The sequence below is a fragment of the Oncorhynchus mykiss genome, chromosome 22 (assembly GCF_013265735.2).
Source record: "Oncorhynchus mykiss isolate Arlee chromosome 22, USDA_OmykA_1.1, whole genome shotgun sequence".
Taxonomy (NCBI): domain Eukaryota; kingdom Metazoa; phylum Chordata; class Actinopteri; order Salmoniformes; family Salmonidae; genus Oncorhynchus; species Oncorhynchus mykiss.
In genome coordinates, this window is record NC_048586.1 from 24,148,019 (window position 1) to 24,162,758 (window position 14,740).

Here is a 14,740-nt window from a genome sequence, read left to right on the forward strand (position 1 = left end):
CCCCAAGTGTTTAAATCAACTTCCGGTTTCACCACAACTTTGAAATTCACTTTCAACAAGTGGACGAGAGAGGGAAGATCGGTGTTCTTCCGATTAGTCGTGCTTTTTGGTCGTATTGATAATCGCTTGAGTAATATCGAAGACCAAGGACGATGTATGTGTGTTTTAATCTGTTTATGTTAAGTAGCTATGTTTTTTAATGGCAATCTGTACCTACATTGCTCTTTATCCGTAAACTAAAGGAAAGTAAAGCAAAGTTAGTTTGGAGTGTGTCTGCTACACGGCTGAGGAAGGCTGTCAAGCGGCGCGGGGCAATAACCATGCCCGAGCTTTCCAAGATGAGGAAGCCCGATGTCAAGGTTGTCATTCTGGGTGACATGAACGTTGGGAAGACCTCACTGCTCCACAGGTACATGGATAGGAAGTTTAAAGACACCATGAGCACCGTCGGAGGGGCGTTTTTCCTCAAACAGTGGGGACCTTACAATATCTCAATTTGGGACACTGCTGGTAAGGTGTTCATTATTGACTGTTATGAGTAGGTCTCGTTTATCGTAGGTCTTACGTTATTTTCCTCATTGTTTTAATATCCACAGCCTGTTTGGAGTAGGGCCCCACACGTGTAATAATCAGTGTAGCCTGAGTAACCTTTGTCACTTTACAAGGGTCAGCTCTGTTGTTGATTTCCACTGTGTTTACCTGTGGAGAGTATGTGACTCCACCACCTGAGGGTTGCTTGGCAAGGACAGTCCCTTTCATGTGACTGTGGCCAGATCAGATTAGTGATCTGGCCTACCAGGTTAAATGGGCTACTGGACAAGAATTACAGATGTTGGACAAGTTGATTACTATTATGTTGGACTAGGTCATATGGTACAGATGCAGTTAAATTGCCATTAAATCATGGTCAATCTGAAATGGGTCTATTCTAATTCTACAAAACCCATCTCAAATTCTAGTTGGCACTGTGGATGAGGTCATGTCACATGATTTTTATATAGTGCTACACTAAAACTTTATGATGTTGCACATTTTCAAGGTTCAAGATGTTCAGGGACAATAACATCACATTATGTATCTCTATATTTATTCCATCCACCAAGGTTAAGGCTATATCCTTCTTAGACCAATATTGGACTAAAGGAGCCTAACATTACTCCTTAGTCCAAGGACCTTACATGTTCTGTTTAACCATTTTACATGTTCTGTTTAACCTTTTTTCTCACTGATATGAAAGATAAGCAACTTATGCTTCCAAAACCATGCCGCAAGTGATGCGCCGCAACGCTTAACAAAACACCTCCTGCAGAAGACTCCTTCAGTGACTCTTATGTGTAATGTAATCGAACTGAAAGTCATGATCAAGGGCTGTATCCTTCCAGATCTGGTGTTAGATATTGGGCTGGGGGCAATCCCCAACAGCCAACACTGTTGATTATTACCATATTTTTAAAAAACTGGTTGGTATAAGGGGTGATGAAAGGGAGACAATCAAGTCAACATAATGACGACGAATGTACAGTTGAAGTTGGAAGTTTACATACACTTAGATTGGAGTCATTGAAATGTGTTTTTCCACCACTCCACAAATTTCTTGTTAACAAACTACAGTTTTGGCAAGTCTGTTAGGACATCTACTTTGTGCATGACACAAGTAATTTTTCCAAAATTGTTTACAGACAGATTATTTCACTTATAAATCACTATCACAATTCCAGTGGGTCAGAAGTTTACATACACTAAGTTGACTGTGCCTTTAAACAGTCTGGAAAATTCCAGAAAATTATGTCATGGCTTTAGAAGCTACTGATGGGCTAATTAACATCATTTGAGTCAATTGGAGGTGTACCTGTGGATGTATTTCAAGGCCTTCCTTCAAACTCAGTGCCTCTTTGCTTGACATCATGGCAAAGTCAAAAGAAATCAGCCCAAAAAATTGTAGGTCTCCACAAGTCTGGTTCATCCTTGGGAGCAATTTCCAAATGCCTGAAGGTACCACGTTCATCTGTACAAACAATAGTACTCAAGTTTATACACCATGGGACCACGCAGCCGTCATACCGCTCAAGAAGGAGACGCGTTCTGTCTCCTAGAGATGAACGTACTTTGATGCGAAAAGTGCAAATCAATCCCAGAACAACAGCAAAGGACCTTGTGAAGATGCTGGAGGAAATGGGTACAAAAGTATCTATATCCACAGTAAAACAAGTCCTATATTGACATAACCTGAAAGGCCGTTCAGCAAGGAAGAAGCCACTGCTCCAAAACCGCCATAAAAAACCTGATTATGGTTTGCAACTGCACATGGGGACAATGTGCGGCCCTTGACCAGCACAAAAATATCCTGTGGCGTTCTGCATTAGCATCGACTAGCCCCCGTGATATGCAACTTTTCAGGGAAGTTAGGAACCAATATACACAGGCAGTTAGGAAAGCTAAGGCTAGCTTTTTCAAGCAGAAATTTGCATCCTGTAGCACAAACTCAAAAAAGTTCTGGGACACTAAAGTCCATGGAGAATAAGAGCACCTCCTCCCAGCTGCCCACTGCACTGAGGCTAGAAAACACTGTCACCACTGATAAATCCACTATAATAGAGAATTTCAATAAGCATTTTTCTACAGCTGGCCATGCTTTCTACCTGGCTGCCCCATCCCCGATCAACAGCCCTCCACCCCCCACAGCAACTCGCCCAAGCCTCCCCATTTCTCCTTCACCCAAATCTAGATAGCTGATGTTCTGAAAGAGCTACAAAATCTGGACCCCTACAAATCAGCTGGGCTAAACAATCTGGACCCTCTCTTTCTAAAATGATCTGCCGAAATTGTTGCAACCCCTATTACTAGCCTGTTCAATCATCTGAGATTCCTATAGGTTGGAAAGCTGCTGCGGTCATTCCCCTCTTCAAAGGGGGAGACACTCTAGATCCAAACTGCTACAGACCTATATCTATCCTACCCTGCCTTTCTAAGGTCTTCGAAAGCCAAGTTAACAAACAGATTACCGACCATTTCGAATCCCACCATACCTTCTTCGCTATGCAATCTAGTTTCAGAGCTGGTCATGGGTGCACCTCAGCCACGCTCAAGGTCCTGAACGATATCATAACCGACATCGATAAGAGACATTACTGTGCAGCCGTATTCATTGACCTGGCCAAGGCTTTCGACTCTGTCAATCACCACATTCTTATTGACAGCCTTGGTTTCTCAAATGATTGCCTCGTCTGGTTCACCAACTACTTCTCTGAGTTCAGTATGTCAAATTAGAGGGCCTGTTGTCCGGACCTCTGGCAGTCTCTATGGGGGTGCCACAGGGTTCAATTCTCAGGCCAACTCTCTTCTCTGTATACATCAATTATGTCGCTCTTACTGCTGGTGATTCTCTGATCCACCTCTACGCAGACAACACCATTCTGTATACCTCTGGCCCTTCTTTAGACACTGTGTTAACTAACCCCCAGACGAGCTTCAATGCCATACAACTCTCCTTCTGTGGCCTCCAACTGTTCTTAAATGCAAGTAAAACTAAATTCATGCTCTTCAACAGATCGCTGCCTGCACCTGCCCGCATCACTACTCTGGACGATTCTGACTTAGAATATGTGGACAACTACAAATACCTAGGTGTCTGGGTAGACTGTAAACTCTCCTTCCAGACTCGCATTAAGCGTCTCCAATCCAAAATTAAATCTAGAATCGACTTCCTATTACTCAACAAAGCATCCTTCACTCATGCTGCCAAACATACCCTCGTAAAACTGACCATCCTACCGATCCTTGACTTCGGCGATGTCATCTACAAAATAGCCTCCAACTCGCTACTCAACAAATTGGATGCAGTCTATCACAGTGCCATCCGTTTTGTCACCAAAGCCTCATATACTACCCACCACTGCGACCTGTACACTCTCATTGGCTGGCCCTCGCTTCATACTCGTCACCAAACCCACTGGCTCCAGGTCATCTACAAGTCTCTGCTAGGTAAAGCTCTGCCTTATCTCAGCTCACTGGTCAGCATAGCAGCACCCACCCGTAGCACGCACTTCAGCAGGTATATCTCACTGGTCACCCCCAAAGCCAATTCTTCCTTTGGCCGCCTTTCCTTCCAGACCTCTGCTGCCAATGACTGGAACTAACTGCAAAAATCACTGAAGCTGGAGACTCATATCTCTCTCACTAGCTTTAAGCACCAGCTGTCAGAGCAGCTCACAGATCACTGCACCTTTACATAGCCCATCTGTAAATAGCCCATCCAACTACCTACCTCATCCCCATACTGTATTTCTCTATGTCTCTTGCTCCTTTGCACCCCAGTATCTCTACTTGCACATTCATCTTCTGCACATCTACAATTCCAGTGTTTAATTGCTATATTGTAATTACTTCGCCACCATGGCCTATGTATTGCCTTACCTCCCTTATCCTACCTCATTTGCACATGCTGTATATATACTTTTTCTACTATATTATTGATTGTATGTTTGTTTATTCCATGTGTAACTCTGTGTTGTTGTATGTGTCAAACTGCTTTGCAAATGAGAATTTGTTCTCAACTAGCCGACCTGGTTAACTAAAGGTGAAATAAAATAAATGAAAAGATTGTACTTTTTGGAGAAATGTCCTCTGGTCTGATGAAACAAAAATATAACTGTTTGGCCATAATGAACATCGTTTGGAGGAAGAAGGGGGATGCTTGCAAGCCGAAGAACACCATCCCAACCGTGAAGCACGGGGGTGGCAGCATCATGTTGTGGGTGTGCTGCAGGAGGGACTAGTGCACTTCACAAAATAGATAGCATCATGAGGATGGGAAAATTATGTGGATATATTGAAGCAACATCTCAAGACATCAGTCAGGAAGTTAAAGCTTGGTCGCAAATGGGTCTTCCAAATGGACAATGACCCCAAGCATACTTCCAAAGTTGTGGCAAAATGGCTTAAGGACAACAAAGTCTAGGTATTGGAGTGGCCATTACAACGCCCTGACCTCAATCCTATAGAAAATGTGTGGGCAGAACTGAAAAAATTTGTGAGCAAGGAGGCCTACAAACCTGACTCCGTTACACCAGCTCTGTCAGGAGGAATGGGCTAAAATTCATACAACTTATTGTGGGAAGCTTGTGGAAGGCTACCTGAACCATTTGACCCAAGTTAAACAATTTATAGGCAATGCTATCAAATACTAATTGAGTGTATGTAAACTTCTGACCCACTGGGAATGTGTTGAAAGAAATAAAAGCTGAAATAAATCATTCTCTCTACTCTTATTCTGACATTTCACATTCTTAAAATAAAGTGGTGATCCTAACTGACCTAAAACAGGGAAGTTTTACCTGGATTAAATGTCAGGAATTGTGAAAAACTGAGTTTAAATGTATTTGGCTAAGGTGTATGTTAACTTCTGACTTCAAATGTAAATGCAATATTGCATTGACCAGAGTTTCAATTAATTAGGTTTTGGGTTATTAGACCTAATTTTCAGAAAGACACAGGCCTAGGCCTAATCTCGACATTCAGTGTTTTTGAAATTCTAATTGGCACACTTGTGGGGCTAAAGCCCTCGTCTCATTGGAGGTTGTAACCTGGAAGTAATGATATGCATTGTTTTGGTCATCTGTATCAAATGGGCACTTTCTGATACTCTATAATAACAGGTGAGATGAGAGGTTGGGATATATCAGTGCTTTGAACTTTGGTAAACATTTATCAAAATCAACTAAAATCACAGCAGCTGAAAGAAAGGTGAATTGGTTATATGACACAAGGAATATTATGACTATTAGAAAAAGCTACATTATTTTGGTTGACTTACTGTAAGAAACTGGTGACAGAATGCTAAAACGAGTGTGTTTGCTTTGCACACCATTGTCAAAAGCATGAAGGGGCTTAACTCCAGAAAGATAGAAAAACCCCTGAGTCACCAAAACACAATTTCCCGTCCCTGCTTCTTATCCCCATGACCTCTCAGCAGTATGCTGTTGCCTGCTATGTCCACATCACAGGTTAAAATAGGAAGTATTATGATTGCACAATCAAGTCCGAAGTTCTTGGGGAAGGTTATGAGCCTTGTAAGTGAATGATTTACAGTATATAGTAGGGCTCAGACATTGTTGTAATTTCCCCGAAATCCTCCAATTCCGGCCAGACATAATGCTATATACATCATGCTATACCCATACTGGTGTAACATCTGATTCTGCAATCATGGAAACCAGAGGTGTTTTTTTCCCCTGTATTGTAATTGAATGCAAGGAATGAATATCAGAAAAGTCTATAGTATCAGAAACTAAGCAAATGAAAGGGGAACAGAACAGAAAATACCATTGTCAATCAGCCACGGTATTGGTTCCTTATTTTCTATGGGAGTTTCAACTCTGATTTATTTCACTGCTTACTTGAATTCCTATGACTATTGGGGAGGGTTAGCTTTTTAGTAAACAGTAGCCTACATTGACCTAGGCCTACTTCCCAACACATACTACTTACATTGTCTCACTTCAACCAATGGCTGTTTCAGTGGTAGGTGGATCAACTTCCTATGGAAGTTATAGAGCCAAGAGCCGGTGGCTGCCGTCGTCTTTAGCCCTTAAGTCACATGACATGAAGACTCCGTCACGAGGAGGGGGTTTGGGGTGACCGCATATGCTTCAACCTCCCACCCATTTACTGGACCTAATATAACCCTGAAGTGTCGAGTCATCTCCCTAACTAGCACGTCTTCCTGACTGGCCCTCCTCCCTACAGATGTATCATCTCCTGTTTATGACACTGCCACATCCTGGCTGTTTCTGTGCAGAATAGGACCCTAGCCCTGCTGCCCCACAATGACTCTCTACCCTCAAACAAAATCTTCCTCAAACTCTGTTGATCCCAGGAAAATGGATGTGTCAGCATAAACTAGACTTTAGCTCAGCTCTCCTTATTTGGTGGGTTATGTATCAGGCAAGTTACTTCTGGATAGGAAGGCCTAAGGTTTGTAATTAGATATCTTACGACCTCTGAAACATTTCATTTGGACCTAGTTCAAAGGTTCCCGGGATTTCTGAACATATTTGGCTGATGATGTTCTAAACACTGGGAACAAAGAGCTCTCTCACACACTCCACACTTGCACAAAGGCTCCCAGATGAGATTGCTGTACTGAAACACACACACACACACACACACACACACACTGAAGAGCTTTTGCGTTATTCTACAACAATGGCTGCTTCTGTTTTTCGGCTACTGACTGTCTCGCTCTCTTTCTCTCGCTGTCTCTTTATATCTCCCTCCCTCTCCCTTTTGTAATATGTAGGCTATAGGCTACCTGTAGTTTGGAAGCCCTCCCTCTCCCTTTTGTAATATGTAGGCTATAGGCTACCTGTAGTTTGGAAGCCCTCCCTCTCCCTTTTGTAATATGTAGGCTATAGGCCTTTTTTGTCTGTGGTTAGTTTACCTTTTATAGCTCACTTGGGAGAGCATGGCGCCTGCAACGCTAAGATAGTGGGATTGATTCCCGGGACCACCCATATGTAAAAAGAAAATCATTTTTGTTAAAAGCATCTGCTAAATGGAATTTATTATTGTTATTAATTGGTGTTCATTGGTCTATATAAGAACATCATGAATCTATATCAACTATTATGTGTATGCATATACTCTCCTGTGTGTTTCTAACGTTTTCTGGTCATCCTTCCCTGTGTGTCCCCCAGGTCGGGAGCAGTTCCACGGGCTGGGCTCCATGTACTGCCGGGGCGCTGCTGCTGCCATCCTCACCTACGATGTGACCAACTGGCAGAGCCTGGCTGAGCTGGAGGAGCGCTTCCTGTCCCTCACCGACACGGCCAATAACGACTGCATCTACGCCATCGTGGGCAACAAGGCTGACCTCACAGACCCCCAGGCCCAGCTGCTAGCCAACCAGGATGGCCTGACAGCGGACCAAAGAGTGGGGGACTGGGAGAGGACTGGGGAGCCCAGGGTGCCTTCTGCTTGTCCCACCCCTCCAGCCTCCCCCATCTCCCTGTCAGGGGTGTCAGTCAACAAGCAGGTGAGCCGGGAGGACGCAGAGGCGTTGTATGGGAGGATCCTTAGATACAAGGGTCTGGAAGAGACGAACAGCCTGCCTGCGGACAAGATGTGCTTTGAGACTAGTGCCAAGACAGGCTACAACGTAGACGCTCTGTTTGAGACGCTGTTCGACATGGTGCTTCCCTCCGTCCTCAAGAAGAGGACTGAGAGAGAGGGATCGTCCACCGTGGACCTGGAAGAGTGCAAAGGGACAGGAAAACGGGCTAGGGCCGCCTGCTGCTAGGGATTAGGGGTAGGTGGGGAGGGATGGATAAACTGTTTGGGGGTTTTAGACTGACCGTAAAGAGAGGAGTTCATGTCATCTCTGTATTGGTCTCCCAGGACATTCTGAGAATTTTCAGCGGTGACTGTTTGATATACACACACCTGCACACACATTCTTTCAATCAAGCTGTCAATCAAATTAATAATTAAAACAAGTCATTTAATTATTATTTCAATGAGCCGGAAAGTACTATATTGGAGAGCTGGAGTAAGGCGTTCTTGGATTTTAAACATCTTCGAGAGGTTCTGTATGGACTTGAGTTCAGGCCAGAATTTCTGTATGTGTAGAGCAGATTAGCGTTTTATGTAATTAATCTTCTCGGCAGAGTGGTCACTAGCTGGCGCAGCCACAAAGTCATAAAATCAGATTTTTAAACTTAACCACACTGCTAAACATAACCTTAAATTAAGAGCAAAAAGCTATTTTTTTGTTTTCATGAATTTTTATGATATTGCCCATTTTGACTTTGCAGGTGGCCAATCTATTGGCTCTAGGGCAAGATGCATGACATGTCAACCTGGATATGGGAAATAGACTACTGGTTCACCTGTTTATAAATCAATCATTTAATTCTTGTTCATGTTTTGGAATGAGAATGTCACTGACTTTGTTTCCATCCACAGTTTTTATGCGAGTAAAGTCATTCTGTATCCCCAAAACAATCACGACAACTGTGAGGGAAACAGGACGTTTCGGTACAGTTTTATAAATGCCAACAGATTTGTTCGTTTGACATGGTGGCATCTTTCTGTCGGCGAAATTAATTGTGCGAGAAATGGAGTTGGAAATGCCTTTATGCGCAGATATTGTTACAATAACCAGCATATCGAAGTAAACTTGGAGTCACGCGATATGATGTGTGTGGTCCCCCAATACGACTCGGGATAAGATAAGTTATGACGAACTTTACAGGGTGGTGAAAGTGCATGGTGATGAGAGAGCTGGTCCTTTTCAATAAATATCAAGTGACGTGTGACGTGATTATCGATGCTTGACTGCCGTTTGACCAATAAAAATATCCATAATCTCATCACGTAGACTAAGCCTACCCACGCTGTCTCTGTGAGCTGTTGGTTAGAGCACACGTGCCAAGACCAGAGTAGCACATTTGCTATTTTAACGCAATAGTTTTTATGAAAACTTAAGCGAAAGTATATTTTGTGTGCACTACGTCATCACGCACAGATGTTTAATTTTTATCCGCAACAAATCTGTTTGGTAAAAGCACACCACGGGTGAGAAAGTATTCCGATTTTCTTTTCTTGGTTAGAATATTCACATGAGAATTTGTCATCAAATGGATGGAAACCTAGCTACATATGCCATTGTTCAACAGCAGTAATTGTTTGACTACCAGGGTGGCCACACTGAATCGTGTAAATGAATCCTATTTTAAAGATGTTTTAATGTGTTTAACAGTCAGGCTTTACATTTGCATCAGGTGTGTTCTGTTGCATGTTTTTTTTACTGATTCCCTTTTTCATGTAATTTGCACCAAATCTACACTACAATATGTGTAAGATACAAGTTCGATATTTTCAAATATACGATAAAAGATTATTCTCATTTAGGAATAGGGGGATATAGTGTGTTTGAGCTAAAGTGAGAATGTCAATGCATGTACCACCAGCAGAAGTATAACAAACACAACATTTAATTTTTTGTTATGACTCAATTACAATAGAATTCAATGGATTCATAGCACATCGAACTCATGGCCAATTTTACAAAATATATTTTTTGTTCTGAGAAACATAAAAATCAATTTCATTCAGTGGATATAAATATACGTAGGAAAGTAAATCAGTGCATTTTGTGACCAAAACAATATATGAATGTAAGATTAGGGTTATATATATTGATACATTGCTAACAAACAGTTTGCACTGTAAGGCCTCTTGATGCATAAATGTTATGTTACGTGAGAAGACTTGACGTAAAGCAGATTAATACTGAATGTTAAGAGCATTTCTTCTCACTTAAACCTCAACCAAACCTAATTTACAATTGGTAGAGGGTCAGTGTTAGTGTCGTGGCATTACTGTATACCTGAATAAAATGTAAGCGCACTTAAATCTAAACTGAAGCAGTGCAAGCAGTGCACACACACACAATCAATATTATCAATCATTAGCTTCATTGATAACTGAAGCAGTGTGTACACAGGCATCTTTGGTTCTTTCAGCTGTATGTTCTTGGTATGGTCAGTTAAACATGTTTGGTACAGTGCATTCGGATAGTATACTTTTTCCACATTTTGTTACAGTACAGCCTTATTCTAAAATGGATGAAATTGTCCCCCCATCAATCACACACAATACCCCATAATGACAAAGTGAAAACAGGTTATGAGTGTTTTTGTATTAAAAACAAAAAAACACATTTTACATTAGTATTCAGACCCTTTACTCAGTACAGCCTGGAGACACTACAAGCTTGTCACACCTGTAGTTGGGGAGTTTCTACAGACAATTCCTTTGACCTCATGGCTTGGTTTTTGCTCTGACATGCACTGTCAACAGTGGGGCCTTATATAGACAGGTGTGTTTCTTTCTAAATCCTGTCCAATCAATAGAATTTACCACATGTGGACTCCAATCAAGTTGTAGAAACAGGATGCACCTGAGCTCAATTTAGAGACTCATCGCAAAGGGTCTGGATACTTACGTAAATACGGTATTTCTGTTTTTTTGTGTGTTTTTTAATGCATTTGTAAAAAATAAAAAGTTAACTTTTTGCTTTGCCATTATGGGGTATTGTGTGTAGACAGGAATTTGTTTTATTTAATACAGTTTAGAATAAGGCTGTAACGTAACAATGTGGAAAAAGTGAAGGGGTCTGAATACTTTCTAAATGCACTGTATATAACATAGCTGAGGTAATAAGTTAGAGCACCATATCAAATAGGACAAACATTTTAAAAATAACATTAACATGTATATTTCATATCGCTGTTGACTTCATGCCGGGGATTCTTTTCCAATTATCACCACAGGACACCTGCTCTCCACTTGAAGCGTTCACACAGTCCTTCAGTCATCACAAGATGCTGATCTAAGGTCTGTTTTGTGTTCTCCCCATTATGGCTAAGGTTAAGATTTAGGGAGGGTGAGCTAATCCTAGATCTGTGCCTAAGTGTAATGTCTACCTGAATTGCGTTTGGTGGTGGGGGGGTACGGTCACAGGAAATTACATCACAGGGTCAAAGGGGACTAAGTGAGAGCCAGGTCACAGGTTCTTCATGCAGACCTGACAGCGGCTGATGCGTGAGAGGAACTGGCCTGCTTTCAGGGTCTCGGAGGCAGGCTCTGCCTGGAAGGACTGTTCGATGGAGGTCAGCCAGAAGCTGTGTTTGTTGGCGAAGTAATGGCAGGTGCCCTTGGCCCCGTTACACTCGATGAAGGGAGTGGTGCGGAAGTCCTCTAGACAGGAACCAGGGGACGACAGAGACTGACCACCGCCCTCGTCACCTGCTGCTGTGTGCTGTGGGGAGACGAGGGAGGGGAAGAGATTGCTTTCATATGTCCTGTGTTTTCAGATCAATAAAGATGAAAAGGAGACTAGAATAGGCCACTTTAGACTGTATTAGAACAGAAAGCAAGAGACTCACCATAAGGAAGGAGTAGCCAATCCACAAGCTGCGCCAGCCCACAGGGCATTGTGGGATGGTGATGTCCTGGCTGTGCACGGCGATGGCGACGGATGGCGCCTCGCACACAGAGCAGCGGCTGATGTAGGGTTTGATCTCTTCCTCTTCCACGGGCATCATGGGAAGGGGTGCGGTGGTGGACAGCCAATAGGACTTGTCATTGCGGCTGGCATAGTAGCAGACGTCTCCGGGATTGCAGTACAGGAAGGGCATGGTGTTGAAACGAGGGAGGCAGGAGCCTGCCAGACCTGGGATCAATAGAAACATTTAATTAATCAATACATGTATTCATATAAAAGGATGACACAGTGGTACAGGCAAAATTGAGAGAGCCTAATTGGTTCTATCTGCCAATGAAATATCAAATAAAATCTGAATAGATACAAGTATAAACTAATAATTGTGTGGTCTTTTTTACATTTCCTGTCTTTTAGGTTCTCATCTTCTCTGTCTCACCTAGGTCCTGGTTGTGGGCCTTCTCCTGGCCCTCAAAGTACAGTAGACTGTAGCCATCCCACAGCTTGGACATGCCCACGGGGCACATGGGGGTCTGCTCTGATTGGCTGTGCTTCACCAGCAGATATCCCACACTCACACTGCGTCCAGGCATGCCAGGCAACCCTGTAGTACCTGGGTTACCACGGTGTCCTAGGGGTCAGAGAGAGGTTAAAATGTGACTATTAAAACCTACCCAAACCAGAAACTGTGGATAGATGGCAGCATTCGCGCAAAACTGAAAGCGCCAACCACCGCATTTAACCATGGCAAGGTGACTGGGAATATGGCAGAATACAAACAGTGTAGTTATTCCCTCCGTAAGGCAATCAAACAGGCACAATGTCAGTACAGAGACAAAGTGGAGACGCAGACACGAGACGTATGTGGTAGGGTCTACAGACAATCACAAACTACAAACGGAAAACCAGCCACGTCGTGGACACCGACATCTTGCTTCCGGATAAGCTAAATATCTTTTCGCCCGCTTTGAGGATAACACAGTGCCACCGACGAGGCCAGCTACCAAAGACTGTGGGCACTCCTCTGTGGCTGACGTGAGTAAGACGTTTAAGCGAGTTAACCCTTGCAAGGCTGCCAGCCCAGACGATGTTCCTAGCCACGTTGCTCGGGTTGTTGTTGTCCTTAATGATCTTTTTTTTTTTTTTTTCTTTTTGGACATCGGGTGCTGTAGGTGTCCTGGAGGGTAGTTTGAACAGCATTCTTACATAAGTATTCTGTCATCATGAAGTGCTTTGAGAGACTAGTCAAGGATCATGTCATCTCTACCTTACCTGACACCCTAGACCCGCTTCAATTTGCTTACCGCCACAATAGATCTACAGACGATGCAATCGCCATCGTACTGCTCACTGCCCTATCCCATCTGGACAAGAGGAATACTTATGTAAGAATGCTGTTCATTGACTATAGCTCAGCATTCAACACCATAGTACCATCCAACCTCATCATTAAGCTCGGGGCCCAGGGTCTGAACCCTGCCCTGTGCAACTGGGTCCTGGGCTTGCTGACGGGTCGCCCCCAGGAGGTGAAGGTAGGAAACAACACCTCCACTTCGCTGATCCTCAACACAGAGGCCCCACAAGGGTGTGTGCTCAGCACCCTCCTATACTCCCTGTTCACCCATGACTGTGTGGCCACGCACACCTCAAACTCAATCATCAAGTTTGCAGACGACACAACAGTAGGCCTGATTACCAACAATGACGAGACAGCCTTCAGGGAGGAGGTGAAGGTCCTGGGAGTGTGGTGCCATAAAAATAACCTCACTTAACCTCTTCAAAACAAAGGAGCTGATTGTGAACCTCAGGAAAGAGCAGGGGATGCACACCCCTATCCACATTGACAGGACCACAGTGGAGAAGGTGGAAAGCTTCAAGTTCCTCGGCGTACACATCACTGACAAACTGAAGTGGTCCATCCACACAGACAGTGCTACTGCGCCTTCTTCAGGAGGCTGAAGAAATTTGTCTTGGCACCTAAGACACCTCACAAACTTTTAGAGATGCACAATTGAGAGCGTCCTGTCGATTTTTGAACCATTCCATTGTAGATTTTGCTTTATGTTTTGGATCATTGTCTTGTTGGAAGACAAATCTCCGTCTCAGTCTCAGGTCTTTTGCAGACTCCATCAGGTTTTCTTCCAGAATGGTCCTGTATTTGGCTCCATCCATCTTCCCATCAATTTTAACCATCTTCCCTGTCCCTGCTGAAGAAAAGCAGGCCCAAACCATGATGCTGCCACCACCATGTTTGACAGTGTTCAGGGTGATGAGCTGTGTTGCTTTTACGCCAAACATAACGTTTTGCATTGTTGCCAAAAAGTTCAATTTTGGTTTCATCTGACCAGAGCACCTTCTTCCACATGTTTGGTGTGTCTCCCAGGTGGCTTGTGGCAAACTTTAAACGACACTTTTATGGATATCTTTAAGAAATGGCTTTCTTCTTGCCACTCTTCCATAAAGGCCAGATTTGTGCAATATACGACTGATTGTTGTCCTATGGACAGAGTCTCCCACCTCAGCTGTATATCTCTGCAGTTCATCCAGAGTGATCATGGGCCTCTTGGCTGCATCTCTGATCAGTCTTCTCCTTGTATGAGCTGAAAGTTTAGAGGGACGGCCAGGTCTTGGTAGATTTGCAGTGGTCTGATACTTCTTCCATTTCAATATTATCGCTTGCACAGTGCTCCTTGGGATGTTTAAAGCTTGGGAAATCTTTTTGTATCCAAATCCGGC

General features: G+C 43.4%; 2 protein-coding genes across 2 annotated transcripts in view; one reads left to right on the plus strand and one right to left on the minus strand.

Annotated features, from left to right (window-relative positions):
* Positions 1-25: 25 nt before the first annotated feature.
* On the plus strand, positions 26-9,366 carry rab20 (RAB20, member RAS oncogene family). Its single transcript, XM_021579928.2, has 2 exons — positions 26-510; positions 7,695-9,366. Exons 1-2 carry the CDS (start codon positions 321-323, stop codon positions 8,294-8,296), a joined length of 792 nt encoding a protein of 263 aa, XP_021435603.2. The 5' UTR covers positions 26-320; the 3' UTR covers positions 8,297-9,366.
* Positions 9,367-9,974: 608 nt separating this feature from the next.
* LOC110501998 (collagen alpha-2(IV) chain) overlaps positions 9,975-14,740 on the minus strand; it is a 106,295-nt gene continuing 101,529 nt past the window's right edge. The window contains exons 45-47 of the mRNA XM_021579872.2: positions 12,444-12,635; positions 11,949-12,235; positions 9,975-11,821 (exon numbers count right to left, since the gene is read on the minus strand). Of these exons, the coding sequence (XP_021435547.2) occupies positions 11,567-11,821; positions 11,949-12,235; positions 12,444-12,635 (734 nt within the window). The 3' untranslated portion in view covers positions 9,975-11,566. The remainder of the gene's footprint in view (positions 11,822-11,948; positions 12,236-12,443; positions 12,636-14,740) is intronic.